This window comes from Silene latifolia, chromosome 3, assembly GCF_048544455.1.
Source record: "Silene latifolia isolate original U9 population chromosome 3, ASM4854445v1, whole genome shotgun sequence".
In the NCBI taxonomy this organism is placed as follows: domain Eukaryota; kingdom Viridiplantae; phylum Streptophyta; class Magnoliopsida; order Caryophyllales; family Caryophyllaceae; genus Silene; species Silene latifolia.
In genome coordinates this window covers 45,274,448-45,290,052 of record NC_133528.1, presented here as the reverse complement: position 1 = coordinate 45,290,052, position 15,605 = coordinate 45,274,448, and the positions used below count along the sequence as shown (strand labels likewise).

At 43.2% G+C, this 15,605-nt stretch overlaps 1 protein-coding gene and 1 non-coding gene across 2 annotated transcripts; one reads left to right on the top strand and one right to left on the bottom strand.

The window, feature by feature from the left end:
• Positions 1 to 1,802: 1,802 nt before the first annotated feature.
• On the top strand, positions 1,803 to 1,909 carry LOC141650594 (small nucleolar RNA R71). The gene has a single exon (XR_012546618.1). It is a non-coding gene; the product is annotated as a small nucleolar RNA R71 (small nucleolar RNA).
• Positions 1,910 to 10,234: 8,325 nt separating this feature from the next.
• Positions 10,235 to 13,156, bottom strand: LOC141649017 (uncharacterized). The gene is made up of 2 exons (XM_074457721.1): positions 12,931 to 13,156; positions 10,235 to 12,876 (listed from the first exon to the last, which is right to left on the bottom strand). Exons 1-2 carry the CDS (start codon positions 13,154 to 13,156, stop codon positions 10,235 to 10,237), a joined length of 2,868 nt encoding a protein of 955 aa, XP_074313822.1.
• Between the last annotated feature and the right edge of the window lie 2,449 nt (positions 13,157 to 15,605).

Below are 15,605 nucleotides of genomic sequence, written 5' to 3'. Positions count from 1 at the left end.
AATTCACTTGCTCTTTGAATGGAGCATCTTCAATTTTCTTCTTCCATTGGAATTCCGACTTCTTCCTATCATTCTTCCGGCTATAATGATCAACCATAAAACATGGTTCATGCAAACGGGGAGCTCTCATGGTCTTGTCAAGATTGAAAGTTATGCTCTCATCTACCACTTCTAGAGTGAGCTCTCCATGCTTCACATCAATCACCGCACCCGCGGTGTGTAAGAAAGGTCTCCCTAGAATGATTGGAATGTTGGAGTCTTCTTCCATGTCAATAATGACAAAGTCCACCGGGATGAAAAATTTCCCAACTCTTACGGGAACATCTTCCCATATCCCTAATGGTGTCTTTGTCGATCTATCGGCCATTTGGAGTGTGATATTGGTGCATTTAAGCTCTCCCATCCCCAACCTTTTACTCACCGAGTACGGCATAACACTCACACTAGCCCCTAGATCACATAAGGCTTTGTTGATCGTGGTGTCGCCAATGGTACACGGTATTGAGAAGCTTCCCGGATCTTTGAGTTTTGGAGGTGAACTCCCTTGAAGTATTGCACTACTCACCTTAGTGAAGGCGATAGTCTCAAGTTTCCGGATCGACTTCTTCTTTGTGAGGATGTCTTTCATGTATTTCGCATAGGCCGACACGTGATTGATTAATTCCGTGAAAGGAATTGAGACTTCCAAATTCTTCACAATTTCCATAAATTTTCCAAGTTGGTCATCAAATTTGGGCTTGGCTTGACGACTTGGAAAAGGAAGTCTAATCACAATGGGCTCCTTCTCCTTGACCTTGTCTTCATTTTTCTTTGAAATTTCTTCTTTTGATGGTTCTCCGTCCTTGGAGTTTTGCACAATTTCTTCTTTGTCACTAGTTTCCACAACTTCATCCTCAACTTGCTTCTTCGGTGCTTCATACCTTGTACCACTTCTCAAGTGAATGACACTAACCGTTTCATGTCTTGGGGGATTACCTTGAGGTGGTAATTGCCCCTTTTGCCTTTGTGAGCTTGAAGATGCTAGTTGAGTCAATTAGGTTTCCAGCATTTTGGTGTGAGCTAGGATGTTGTTGATGGTGATTTCCTTTGCTTGACTATCCTTCTGCATTTGAGTTAAAAACTCTTGTTGATTCTTTTGCATTTGGAGGACCGCTTTTTGAACATCAAAACCTTGGTCATTTTGTTGATTGTATGGGGTTTGATTTTGGTAACCTTGGTTTTGGTTGTAAAAGGGTCTTTGATTTTGGTTTCTCATGGGAGGTGGGGTGTATGTTGTTTGAGGGTTTTGAACATTTTGGCTTTTGTATGAGAGATTTGGATGGAATTTGGTGTTTTCATTGTAATAGTTGGAATAAGGTGTACCACTCTTGTATGCTTGGAAAGCATTTACTTGTTCATTCGTTCCCCTACATTCACTTTGGTCATGTCCCAAAGTTCCACAATTCTCACATATCCCACTTGGGATTGATGAAGATGCCGTCATGGCATTAACATGATGCTTTGCTGATTTTGAGGCTTCTTCAAGTTTAGCCATAGCTTTTTCAAACTTCAAATTGATGGTATCAATGTGAGCACTAAGTTGAGCACCCAATTGAGTAACGGAGTCCACTTCATGCTTTCCTCCTCTAGTAGCCTTGCGAGGTCTACTATATTGTGAGTTATGGACCGCCATTTCCTCAATTTTGTTCCAAGTTTGATTGTCATCAACTTCGGTGAACATTCCATTTGATCCCATGTTGAGAATGTTCCTTGAATCTTCATAAAGACCGTTCCAAAATTGTTGTACCAAGAACCACTCGCTAAGTCCATGATGAGGACATGAGCGACAAATTCCCTTAAATCGCTCCCAAGCTTCATACAAAGATTCTTCATCCCTTTGCTTAAAGCCCGTGATTTGAGCTCTTAGCATGTTAGTCTTTTCCGGTGGATAGAACTTTTTGTAGAAAGCTAGAGCCAACTTCTTCCAAGAATCAATTCCGAGAGTAGCCTTATCAAGGCTTTTCAACCATTGTTTCGCGGTGCCAATTAGAGAAAAAGGAAATAAGACCCATCGAATTTGGTCTTGAGTTACACCGGTTTGAGAAATTGCATCACAATAATCGCAAAAAGCCTCCATATATGAGAATGAGGGTCTTCACTAGGCATCCCCCCAAATTGGCTTCTTTTGACTAATTGGATAAATGCGGATTTGGCAATAAAATTTCCGGTTAGATGTTGTGGTGTGGGAGTACCATTGGGTAGGTTCTCCTCGGTGGGTACGGAATGTGATGAAAACTTAGGCATTGTGGGTTGATTTTGTGTTGGATTTTGTGTTGGGTTCTCCTCACCTTCTCTTGCAAAAGGGTTGATGAACTCAATAGTATTTGGTTGAATAACCTCACTAACACCTCTCAAAGTTCTCCTAGCAAGTCTTCTATTGGTTGTCAAAGTCCTTTCAATTTCGCGATCAAAGGGTAACAAGTCACCTTGTGACCTTCTAGACATGCAAAATATCAAACAACTCGAAAACAATTAGAACAAACCTTGAGGAGTTTTACTTCCCCAAGGCAAAGAAAGACACAACTAATAACAATATAAGAAAATCTAAATCAAGTTAACACCATCCCCGGCAACGGCGCCATTTTTGGTCGGTGAATATATTTTTCGGTTACTTGTCGTTAGGAGTACCTAGACCAAAACACAATTTATAACTTCACAAACAACTCTACAATTAGTAAAGAGGCAAGTAAAGGTCGGATCCCAAGGGACGGGAATTGAGATGAGATTTCTATTGCAACTAGTGGTGTCTTAAGGGTGTCACAATTGGGGTTTGATGTAGAAGATCACTAAACTAAATAGCAATGGAAGTAAACAAGCAAGATAAATTAAAAGGGATGTAAACAATTGATAAAAGGCACTAGGGTGTCATGGGGTCATAGCGGATTCATGGGAATTGATCATACAAACATGTTCTCAAATTATAAGCAAGCAATTATTGTTGTGATGGATCGAGTTGGTTTATATCTTACAATCCTAGGAAAGTTTAGGTCCCGGAGCCGAATCGATTAGATTGTACAACACCTACAAGTCGACTTAGTCTTCCCTACTCAACAACATGCATGGTCTAATGAGACTCGAGTTGGTTTATGTCTTACAAGTCTCATTGAAGAGATAGGTGATGGGTAAAAAATGCAAGGATTCATAGGCTCGCATTTCATCAAACATAACATGTGCATGAGTTGAGATCACAACAAGCAAGCAAATAAACTATGAAAGCATATTAATTTAAGCATGAATCATTCCCCATGTTGGTTTCCCCTAATTACCCATTAACCCTAGCTAAGGAAACTACTCACTCATTATCATGTTGAACATGCTAGCAAGGTTGTCAATCATACCAACAAAGTGAAACATGATGAATAAATGAAAGTAATTAGCAATAATTAAAAAAGGGATTAAGAGAATTATACCTACTAATGATTCCAATAATAAAGCAAAGAATAAAAGAAGTACTTGATGCTTGATTGGAAGGTTGTCAATCTCCCAATAATAACCCAAATAATCTTCAATTACCCAAAATAAAGGATGAACAAGAGAGAGATTAAGGAAATAAAACTTGTATTAAAACTTGATTAATTGTTGATTACAAGATTAAAGAGAGATTTGATTGATATTAACTACACTAAAGATTGCTAAGAAGAACATGCTCTTCTAATTAGACTAATGGGGTATTTATAGTGGGGATTAGGTGTATGAATTAGGGTTAACTAAGGGCTTAAATGACGATTAAGTCCCTTGTTGAGGAAACGCCGGTCTTTTTGGAAAGACTCCGGTCTCTAGGGAGACTCCGGTCTCTAGAAAAAGATGTGCATCCTTCCTTGAAGCTTGAAGAAGACGAAATGGGTCTGCCTGGGAATCCGGGCGTCTTTAGCACGGGACGGGCGGATTTGGCGGTCTCTGCCCGGGCGTCTTGTGGAGAAGACGGGCGTCTTCTGGAGCTTTTACCCGGGCGTCCAGAGGGTGAAGACGCACGGATTGTGGGGGGGGGGGGGGGGAGGGGGGAGACGGGCGTCTTCTAGACAATCCGCACGGATTGCTGGGCAGTCTCGTTTCTTCTTCTTTTCTTCCTTTTTCTTCATAAAATACTTGGGGATTTCCTCGGGGATGCAAGGATCTTTTCTCATCATTGCCCATCTACTATAGTATGTACAAAGGCCTTCTAATCTTGTCTCTCCTTGATGCTTGGTCATTGAATTCAATCAATTTAGTCTCATTTTGCCATGAAAATGCAAGGTTTGCACTCCTTTCCTACCAAGGGATCAAAACCTCAAAGAATATGCAAAACAAAGAACTAAAGACAATAAATGACCCAAATATGCACTAAAAAGCATGGGAACAAGGCTAATTCGGGGACTAAATATGCTCTAATTATGGTCACATTAGTAGTTCAAGTAAATGTAAAATAATAATTGTTCTAAGCAAGAGCTTGTAATGAACTAGAAAATAAGCATGAGCTTTACTTACTCCTAAAGCACAATTCAGTTTATTTGATGATATGAGGATGACTATTTGTCAAAATGCAAGAGCAAGGTGACATAAACTTTATTTCAGCTGGCCAGGGGCCGTTTTTTATTCCGTGCCACAGGAGCGACACTTGGTGTTACGCGAGGCGCGTTTTTGTTCCTATTCTAGGCATAGTAACGTTTCAGTTGGTCGAGATTAGTTGGGTTGGCAAACTCATTCCCATGTAAGTCTGTGATTTTAACCGCACCCCCCGGGAGTATGGACTTGACTAGAAATGGTCCGGCCTAGTTGGGTTTGAACTTTCCTCGTGGATCGACAGGTAAAAGAGCTCTAATTGATTTGAGAACTAAGTCTCCTTCTTTGATGTTTCTTGGCTTAACCCTTTTGTTGAAGGCTCGTTTGATATGCGCATAATACGTTTGCACATTATGTAATGCGCGCAATCTTCGTTCATCCAGGAGGATGAGTTCTTCGTATCTATCCCTCTTCCAATCGGCTTCTGGGATTTGGCTTTCGAGTAGAATACGCAAGACTGGTTGCACGACTTCTATTCCGTAGGTCAAATAGAAAGGAGTGGCCCCAGTGGGCGTCCTAACGGATGTGCGATATCCCCACAAGGCAAATGGTATCTTACTTGGCCAATCTCGATAATTGTCAATCATTTTCTTGAGGATTGTGACAACATTTTTGTTTTCTGCCTCTACTGCACCATTAGTTTGTGGTCTATATGGCGAGGAATGGTGATGTTTGATTTTGTACTTGGCTAGCAATTGTTCAGTCTCAGCCTGGAAATGTGACCCATTGTCACTGATGATCTCATGTGGGCAACCGTATCGACAGATTATATTGGTTTGTATGAATTTTGCCACGTTCTTGGGTGTGAGACTAGTATAAGAAGCCGCTTCTACCCATTTGGTAAAATAGTCGATAGCCACCAAAATGAAATAGTGACCTCCTGTTCCGGTTGGGGTGATCTTTCCGATGACGTCGATTCCCCAAGCAGAAAATGGCCAAGGAGATGTCATGGTGTAGAGTAATGAAGGAGGGACGTGTTGTACATTCCCGAAGATTTGGCAATTATGACAATGTCTGACATATTTGATGCAATCGGATTCCATTGTGGTCCAATAATACCCTAAACGCGTGATTTTCTTTGCCATCATTGGTCCACTCATGTGAGGGCCACATTCTCCATCACGGACTTCTTCCATCACTTTCCGTGCCTGTGAATGATCAAGACAACGCAAGACTACACCAAGAGGTGTTCTTTTATATAACTCCCCTTGCATGAGGACGTATTGGGAGGCTAGTAAGCGTATAGCACGTTGTCCCCTATAGTCCATGTCTGGTGGATAGGTGCCGTTGAGTTTGAAGCTCAGAATTGTTTGGAACCAAGGTTCCTCTGGGTTTTCTTCCTCATCTGTAATTTGGTGCACATAAGTTGGTTCTGACCGTCGTTCGATGCATAAAGGCATTTCTACCATATCATCCGGCATATTAATCAAAGATACGAGTTTTGCAAGAGCATCTGCAAATTGATTCTCTTCTCGAGGTAGATGTAGGTACGTTACTTGATCGAAAAATTGGGCAACTTGGTCTATCCTGACTTGATACGGTGCTAGGCTTTCACTCCGAATTTTCCAAGATCCCGTAATTTGGTTGATGATCAAAGATGAATCTCCATGTACCCGAAGATTCTTGATGCCTAAACCTACTGCTGCTTGTAGCCCAATGAGGCAAGCCTCACATTCTGCCGCATTATTTGTCACCTCGAAGTCGAGTTTGACAGAGAGTGGTGTATGCTCGCCTTCAGGAGAAATGAGCAACACTCCTATTCCAAATCCTCTTAAGTTCGACGCTCCATCAAAATAAAGGTCCCAGGAGTCTACATCGGTTTGGAGTATGTCCTCATCCGGAAACGACCAGGTGTCTATTGTTTGTGCATCATTGATGGGATTTTCTGCGAAGAACTCGGCGACAGCGCGCCCCTTTATAAATTTTAGAGGTACATACTTGAGATCGAACTCTGAGAACATCAAAGTCCATCTCGCTAGGCGTCCATTGAGAACAGGTTTTTCGAAGAGGTATTTGACAGGATCCATTTTGGAGTATATTTTAACGGAGTAGCTAAGCATATAATGGCGTAGCTTCTTCGTTGCCCACACAAGAGCGAGGTATGTCTTCTCGAGTGGTGTGTACTTGCACTCATACTCCAAGAACTTCTTACTAAGGTAGTAGATAGCCCTTTCTTCTTTTCCCACAGTTTGGGCCAGCATGGCACCCATGGCTGTTTCAGTTACTGTGAGATATAAACCAAGAGGTTGATCTCGTTGGGGTGGCATGAGCACTGGTGGTTTGGCTAGTATCTCCTTGATTTGGTCGAATGTCTTTTTACAGTCATCATCCCACATGGTGTGATCCGTTTTCTTTAGCTTTTTGAAGATAGGTTCACAGATCATGGTGAGTTTCGATATGAATCGACTTATGTACTGCACCTTGCCTAGGAATCCTCTAACTTCCTTCTCTGTTTGAGGTTGCGGCATTTCGATTAGAGCTTTGATCTTGGAAGGGTCTATTTCTATCCCTCGTTGGCTAACGACATATCCCAGGAGTTTGCCGGATGTTACCCCAAATGCACATTTCTGTGGATTGAGTCTCATGTTGTACTTTCGTAGTCTTGAGAAGAATTTTCGAAGGTTCGCAATGTGCCCCTCTCTATCTTTGGACTTGACAATCATATCATCTATGTATACCTCAACTTCTTTATGCATCATGTCATGTAGTAGTGTAGTTGCGGTGCGTTGATATGTAGCTCCGGCATTGATTAACCCAAATGGCATAACCGTGTATCAATAGGTGCCCCATTGAGTGACGAAGGCGGTTTTATGCATGTCTTCTATGGCCAGCTTGATCTGATTATACCCTGCATATCCATCCATGAAGGATAGCAACGCGTGATCCGCTGTATTATCCACCAATATGTCGATATGTGGTAGAGGAAAGTCGTCCTTTGGACTCGCTTTGTTTAAGTCTCTGAAATCAACACAAACACGGATTCTCCCATCCTTTTTGGGTACGGGTACTATGTTGGCTACCCAGTCTGAGTATTCGGATACTTTGATGAACCCGGCTTTGAATTGCTTATCGACTTCTTCTTTGATCTTAAGAGCCCATTCTGTCCTCATTCGACGAAGTTTCTGTTTCACGGGTTTGAAACCTGGTTTGATTGGTATTCTGTGCTCTGCGATATCCCTGTCGATCCCTGGCATGTCGTTGTAGGACCAAGCAAAAACGTCCTTGAACTCGTGTAGGAGGTCTATAAAACTGGCCCTTTCGGCGGGGCTCAAGGTCGTCCCTATCCTAAGTTCTTGGGGTCTAGTTCGGTTCCTACGTTGATGGGTTCGGTGTTTTCTATAACTAGTCCCCCTTCCCCCTCTTGTAGTATTTCTTTGGCTATGTAAGGAGGTATTTCGATTGAGTCTGGGTCTGGGTCATCCTCATTATCATCGTAAATAGAATTGCATTCAGAATAACACAGAGAGTAAGCAGAACCTGATTTATTCATATTAAAATTTGAAAAGAGTTGAAACAAAGAGGCCATCTGTTCAGTAGTCAGTGGCGGTAAAGGGACAATTGTTGGGACATTTCCCAAACTGCTGTTACTACTTGATGCTAAGCTAGGAGGAACAAGGGGAGTGGGAGTGACGATAGGAGGAGACTCTCTAGGGACTTCTCTAGACTCCGACTCTGATGTGAATCGCAAGCGGAAGTCTTAACTTGTACTAGCAAATAGACGAAGGATCCGAATGCACTAGGTGCAACCCGATCAATCAGTATATTCGTAGCGAGATTTGAATGAAAAGGAAGGGATATTTGTCGTAGCTAGACCTATAGCTACGCCAATGGGTGAATTGTTTGATACTCGTCAAACAATCCGACTTAAACTTAGGATCACGTCCCTCGTTCAAGCAAGGTGCGAAATCGCGTTTCGACCTCTTAAGCCAAACTACTCGTGTAACAACACAAGAAGACAAGACAAGTTTTAGAGAATACTCTCAAGTTTTTACTTCAAATTGGATGATAAACAAATGAAGAATACAAGCCTTATATAGGCCGAAATCCTTGATGCCCAAGGCTAGTCTTTAATGCCTTGTTGTGAATTCTAGGCTATGTGGAAGAACTAGGCAAGACTAAACCAAAAACTAGGTAAGACCTTTGTAAAAACTAGGCTATGACAAAAACTAGGTGAGCTTATTCCATGCATTTGGTCTTGCCCATTTTCGAGGTCCATCCCTTGCTCCACACGGTTTTACCCGTCCCATTGGCGGGTGATCATGCACTTTTCTCGACTCTTATTCGAACCGATCCATGCTTGGTGACTCGGGTTGTCTTGGTTGCTTGTTTCGAGAATTATTTCATCAAGGTGATTCGTATTCACATCAATTCCTCCCCCTTTGAAAGGAATTGTCCTCAATTCTGCAATCCCATTATCCTCGATGTAAGGAGAGAGGTCACCCACATTGAAAGTGGCGTGGACACCGTAGTCTCCTGGGAGTTCGACCTTGTAGGCATTGTCTCCATACTTCGAAATCACCTTGTAAGGACCTTCTGCGCGTGGCATGAGTTTGTTCTTTCGTTTGCCCGGGAATCGTTCTTTCCTTAGATGCACCCAAACCAAATCTCCTTCCTTGAAAACTCTTGGTGGGCGGGTTTTGTTGACTCTTTGTTTGTATACCTCATTGACGGACTCAATTCTGGAGCGAACTTGCTCATGTAGTTTAATCATGGATTTTACCTTTTCTTCCGCACTTTTGTGGACTAGCTCGCCCTCGGGTAAGGGAATGAGATCGAGTGGTAGGTAGGGATTTATGCCATACACGATCTTAAAAGGAGAGTGCTTCGTTGCGTATGATGGAGACCTGTTGTAGGCAAACTCGGCATGAGCGAGTTTTAGATCCCAATCCTTCCGAGTCTTGTTCACGAGGCCACGTAGTAATACCCCAAGAGTGCGGTTTGTCACTTCCGTTTGACCATCGGTTTGAGGATGGTGAGAGGTACTAAATAACAGTTTGGTACCCACCTTCTTCCACAGAGTGTTCCAAACATAGCTCAAGAACCTTGAGTCACGATTGGAGACTATCGTCCTTGGGGCTCCATGAAGGCGGAGTATTTCTCGAAAGTACAAGTCGGCTACGTTGTTAGCGTCATCTGTCTTGTGACATGCAATAAAATGGGCCATCTTGGAAAATCGATCCACTACGACCATGATCGCGTCCTTACCCCTTTGGGTTCGTGGTAGAGCAACAATAAAGTCCATGGACACGTCTTCCCATGGTCGGTTAGGGATAGGTAAGGGCGTGTACTCCCCTGGCATGAAGGTACTCTTTGCAACGTGACAAGTGACACACTTACGAATCACATCTTGCACGTCCTTCAGCATTCGAGGCCAATAGACATGCTTTTTAAGGACCTCCATAGTCTTAGTGACACCAAAATGTCCACCAAGTCCTCCCCCATGAGCTTCTCGTACCAATAACTCCCGGACTTGATGCTTGGGTACACACAGCTGATTTCCTTTGAAAAGAAATCCATCTTGAGTTATGAACTCGCCTCGGGGTCCTGTTTGGCATATCCTAAACATTTCACCAAAGTCGGGATCAGTTTCGTAGTAATCTTTCAAGGTCTCGAATCCAAGTAGGCGAACATCAAGCACGTTCAGTAAAGAGTAGCGTCAGGAAAGAGCGTCGGCCACCACATTGCTTTTGCCATCCTTATATTTCGAAGAGAAATGAAAGGATTGAAGAAATTCAACCCATTTGGCATGTCTTAAGCTCAACTTCTGCGGTCCATTAATGTATTTTAAGGATTCATGGTCCGAATGTAGAATGAAGTGATTTGGGCGAAGATAGTGGCTCCAATGGTTGAGTGCTCTCACTATGGCGTAGAACTCCTTATCATATGTGTAATACTTGAGCCGAGCTCCACTTAGCTTCTCGGAAAAATAAGCAATGGGTCGCTTTCCTTGGACCAACACAGCTCCAATTCCAACACCGCTTGCATCACACTCTACCTCGAAGGGTTGAGTAAAATCGGGAAGTGCTAGTATCGGTGCTTCACAAAGCCGTTGGATAATCGTCTCGAAAGCCTTTTGAGCAGCCTCGGTCCATACAAATGTTCCCTTTTTTAAACACTCGGTGATGGGACTTGTGATGGTGCTGAAATCTTTTATGAATCTTCGATAGAACGAAGCAAGTCCTTGGAAAGACCGAACCTCTGTGACGGACTTAGGCGTAGGCCATGACTTAATGGCCTCGATCTTTGCTTGGTCCACTGAAACTCCATCTTTAGAAACCACATAGCCGAGAAATATGACACTCTCGACCAAGAATGAACATTTCTCCTTCTTTCCATATAGCTTTTGTCCTCGGAGAGTTTCGAACACTTTGCGAAGGTGTTTGAAGTGATCTTCTTTGCTTTGACTGTAAACCAAGATATCATCTAAATAAACAACCACAAATTTTCCCAAGAATGGTTTGAGTACCTCGTTCATGAGCCGCATGAAAGTACTCGGAGCGTTGGTTAACCCGAATGGCATGACAGTCCATTCGTACAACCCATGTTTGGTCTTGAACGCGGTTTTCCATTCGTCACCTTCCCGCATTCGTATCTGATGATAGCCACTCCTCAGGTCGATCTTAGAAAAGATCTCGGAGCCATGCAACTCATCAAGCATGTCATCAAGTCTTGGAATCGGGAAACGGTACTTGATAGTTATGTTGTTCACGGCTCGACTATCGATGCACATCCGCCAACTCCCATCCTTTTTCGGGACAAGAAGAGTAGGAACGGCACATGGACTCATGCTTTCACGAACATAGCCTCGTTCCATTAGCTCCTCGATTTGGCGCTGCAAATCCTTGGTCTCTGTTGGGTTGCATCGATAGGCTGCTTTGTTAGGTAACGCAGCTCCAGGAATGAGATCGATTTGATGTTCGATCCCGCGAATAGGCGGCAATCCCGATGGTAAATCTTCAGGGAAAACGTCCTCGAATTCCTTTAAGAGCGCCGCTAGCTGGGCATCCTTGATCCCAACTTTTGGTGCCTCGTCGACCACCGTAAGATAGACACAACCACCTTCCTTTAAGACTTCACCAACTTCTTGCTCACTTGCAAACATGGTCATGCTTGCGGTTCTCCTTTGTGGGGTGCCCAAAGAACGGACAGCACTAGGTGCCATCGGTCTTAGGACAAGCTTCTTACCCTTGTCGACCAATTCATATTCGTTGCTTCGGCCACGGTGTATGACAATGCGATCGAATTGCCACGGACGCCCCAAGAGTATGTGGCATGCATCCATTGGCACTACGTCACACAAGATATTGTCGTCATAGGAGCCCATTGTTAACGCTACTTTGACTTGTTTGGTGACCTTCACCTTGTTCCCGTCATCAAGCCAATGTAACGTATATGGTTTGGGATGAGCTATGGTATCCAATCCCAATTTGTCCAACATCTTTGTAGAAGCAACGCTGGTACAACTCCCTCCATCGATGATTAGGCTACACCACTTGTCCTTCACTTGACATTTGGTGTGAAAAATCTGGTTCCTTTGTTTTGCCTCAATTGGTGTGGATTGAGTCTGCAAAGCACGAAGAACTAAAGCACAATCATAGTTAGGAGCGTCATAAGTTTCGACATCTCTATCGTTCCCTTCCTCTTCTCTTTCTTCGAAGTTGAACACATCACCCAATCGTTCTTCTTCATCATACAACTCGTCTCGAACGACAATAGCTTCCCTTAGTGCAATATTTCTCTTATTTGGGCACGCATTCTGAAAATGCCCAAATCCTTGGCATTTGAAACACCGTACTCTAGATAAACTTGTCTGCTTAGGAAAGGGTATCTTGGGAGCGGACTCAGGGGTGGAAATCGTCTTAGGTGTAGTCTCAACCGTACGACTACTCGGACTTCCCTTTGATTGTCCTTCGCTCCTCCAGCTTCGACTACCCTCACCATGAGTTGGGGTGAGCTTGGCCTTCCCTTGAGCTTCGACCTTGAGACATAGATTACATAAGGAATCGAAGTCAGCGTAAGATTGTAATTCAACTGAATTGGCTATGTTACGATTTAGTCCACGAAGGAATCGAGCCATCTTCAAGTCTTCACTTTCCTCTAATCCTCCCATCAAAGTAAGATTTTCAAACTCATTTATGTAATCTGAGACACTGCTCCTCTCTTCAGTCAACTCAGCAATCTTGCGATACGTCGTGAGCCTATACGTGGCTGGGGCGTATCTCTTGCGTAGCTTCCTTTTGAGAGATTCCCAAGAGGATATCTTTTCCTTTCCTGCCCGGGCACGTTTTACCTTAAAGCCTTCATACCATAGGGAGGCTCCACGACTTAGTCATAGAATGGCGTACTTGCAACACTTCTCGTCATCCAGGTCCTTGAACTCAAACATCCGTTCAATTTTCCTCTCCCATTCGAGGTAATCCTCGGGATCCGTGCCTCCCACAAACTCGGGTAGTTCACTTACTTTGAATTCTTCTCGACTTTGTTCACCTCGACGTGCTGTTCCACGTGGGCTAAGTTCCAAAAGATTTTGCAGTGCTTCTATAAGACTTTGAAGGAGATTAGGATTATCGGGATCCATATCGACTTTTTTTTTTTTTTTTTTGATGAACAGTACCGTGAACAGTACTGGACGTGAACAGTAACCCCTTTTTTTTTTGTGTGAAGAAATCAAGACCCCTGGATCGTCTCGATTAATGGAAATCAAGAGCCGAAGCTCTGATACCACAATTGATGTGAATCGCAAGCGGAAGTCTTAACTTGTACTAACAAATAGACGAAGGATCCGAATGCACTAGGTGCAACCCGATCAATCCGTATATTCGTAGCGAGATTTTAATGAAAAGGAAGGGATATTTGTCGTAGCTAGACCTATAGCTACGCCAATGGGTGAATTGTTTGATACTCGTCAAACAATCCGACTTAAACTTAGGATCACGTCCCTCGTTCAAGCAAGGTGCGAAATCGCGTTTCGACCTCTTAAGCCAAACTACTCGTGTAACAACACAAGAAGACAAGACAAGTTTTAGAGAATACTCTCAAGTTTTTACTTCAAATTGGATGATAAACAAATGAGGACTACAAGCCTTATATAGGCCGAAATCCTTGATGCCCAAGGCTAGTCTTTAATGCCTTGTTGTGAATTTTAGGCTATGTGGAAGAACTAGGCAAGACTAAACCAAAAACTAGGTAAGACCTTTGTAAAAACTAGGCTATGACAAAAACTAGGTGAGCTTATTCCATGCATTTGGTCTTGCCCATTTTCGAGGTCCATCCCTTGCTCCACACGGTTTTACCCGTCCCATTGGAGGGTGATCATGCACTTTTCTCGACTCTTATTCGAACCGATCCATGCTTGGTGACTCGGGTTGTCTTGGTTGCTTCTTTCGAGAATTATTTCATCAAGGTGATTCGTATTCACATCAGACTCGGACTCCGACTCTGATTCTGACTCGAATTCATCGTCTTCTGGTTCTCCTTTGAACATCTCTCCTTCTCCAGTGGTGAGCTTGAAGAGTCTTCCTTGGTTGTTGGTCCATTTGATCGACTTTCTCCATCCTTTTTGCTGGTTCGAATTGATTGCGGTGCCTAGCGTGGCAATGATCTCATCTATGATGCTTTTGGCTTCTTTGATTAAGGGAAGATCCTGGAGGTAGACATCTTCCTCGTTATCTGTCCATATCCTGTTGATTACCTCCTCTTTTTGGGAGATAATATGTGAGCAATCTAAGGTAGATTCGTCACTTGTAATCATCAGAACTCCAAGAGGATTCTGAGTATTGTTAGGCTTACCCCCAAGCGGTATTGGTAGGCGACCGTCTTCAATCATGTCTTGAAGTACATGTTTTAGCTTGTAACATTTTTCTGTATCGTGTCCCTTACCTCTATTATATTCGCAGTACGAGTTCTCGTCCCAGGACTTAGATTTCTTTTCTGGTTCAGGTGTACGCCCTATGGGTTGAAGCTTAACCTGTTTCATCAATCTCTTCAGAGCATTGGAGTATGTATCCCCAATATTTGTGAACTTTCTTTATGGGATACTCTTCTTTGATGGTTCGAGAAGGTTAACCTCATCAGTCTTGCTAGTAGAGCCGTAAGAACGACTTGTTGAGCCTTGATATCCATGACCTACCGTTTTGGACAAGAGTCCTTTACGGATGTCATCTTCGATCCTTGTCCCTAGTACAGTTAAGTCTTTGAAGGTCTTGATGTTTTGGTACCTCAAATTATTTGCATAGATAGGCTTTAAGTTGTCCACGAATTTTTTCACGTGGGTAGCTTCATCTGGACGTTCGACAAGTTGGGTACTAGTCTTCCTCCACCTACTTAGGAAGTCGGTGAAGCCTTCTTTAGCATTTTGGGTAAGAACCTCTAAGGTGTGCATATTGACTTGGATCTCAGCATTATCCTCATATTGCTTAGCAAACTCGATCGCGGCATCATCTCAGGTGGCAATCTTCTTGTGTTCTAGGGAATAGAAGCATTGCTTAGGAATGGTGTCAAGAGATGAAGGAAAGATCCTTAAGAAAATCTCAGGTTTAATGCCTTGATGGACATATAATCCTTGAAAGCACGGATATGGTTCAAAGGGTTTTCGTGCCCCTTGAATTTCGGGATATCCATCATGTTGAAGTTGGTTGGCAATTTGGAACTCACGGCCTCATACTTGCGATTGTTTTCCCTATAAATATCATCCCCTTTGAGGTACATCAGTTGTTCCTCCAAATATTGGAGTCGTTTTTCAGCTTCAGTCAGACCTACGGGAGGGTTGACCTCTTGTGCTCCCACAAAAGGGGGTGGATTTTCATTTGCGAAGTCATTCACAAAATCATGAGGCACTTCATTTTCTGCAGGAGGCAACCTAGTTTCTACAGCAACAATTCGGCCCTCGATCGTGTTGAGGCGATTATACACTTGGTCTTGGCTAGCTTGGAGACGGGTTAACGCGGCTAGGATTAGATCCTTACCATTCGGTGGTTGTCCATTGACACTTGCGTGACTAGTTCCAGGCATCTTGAAAAACTGAATAA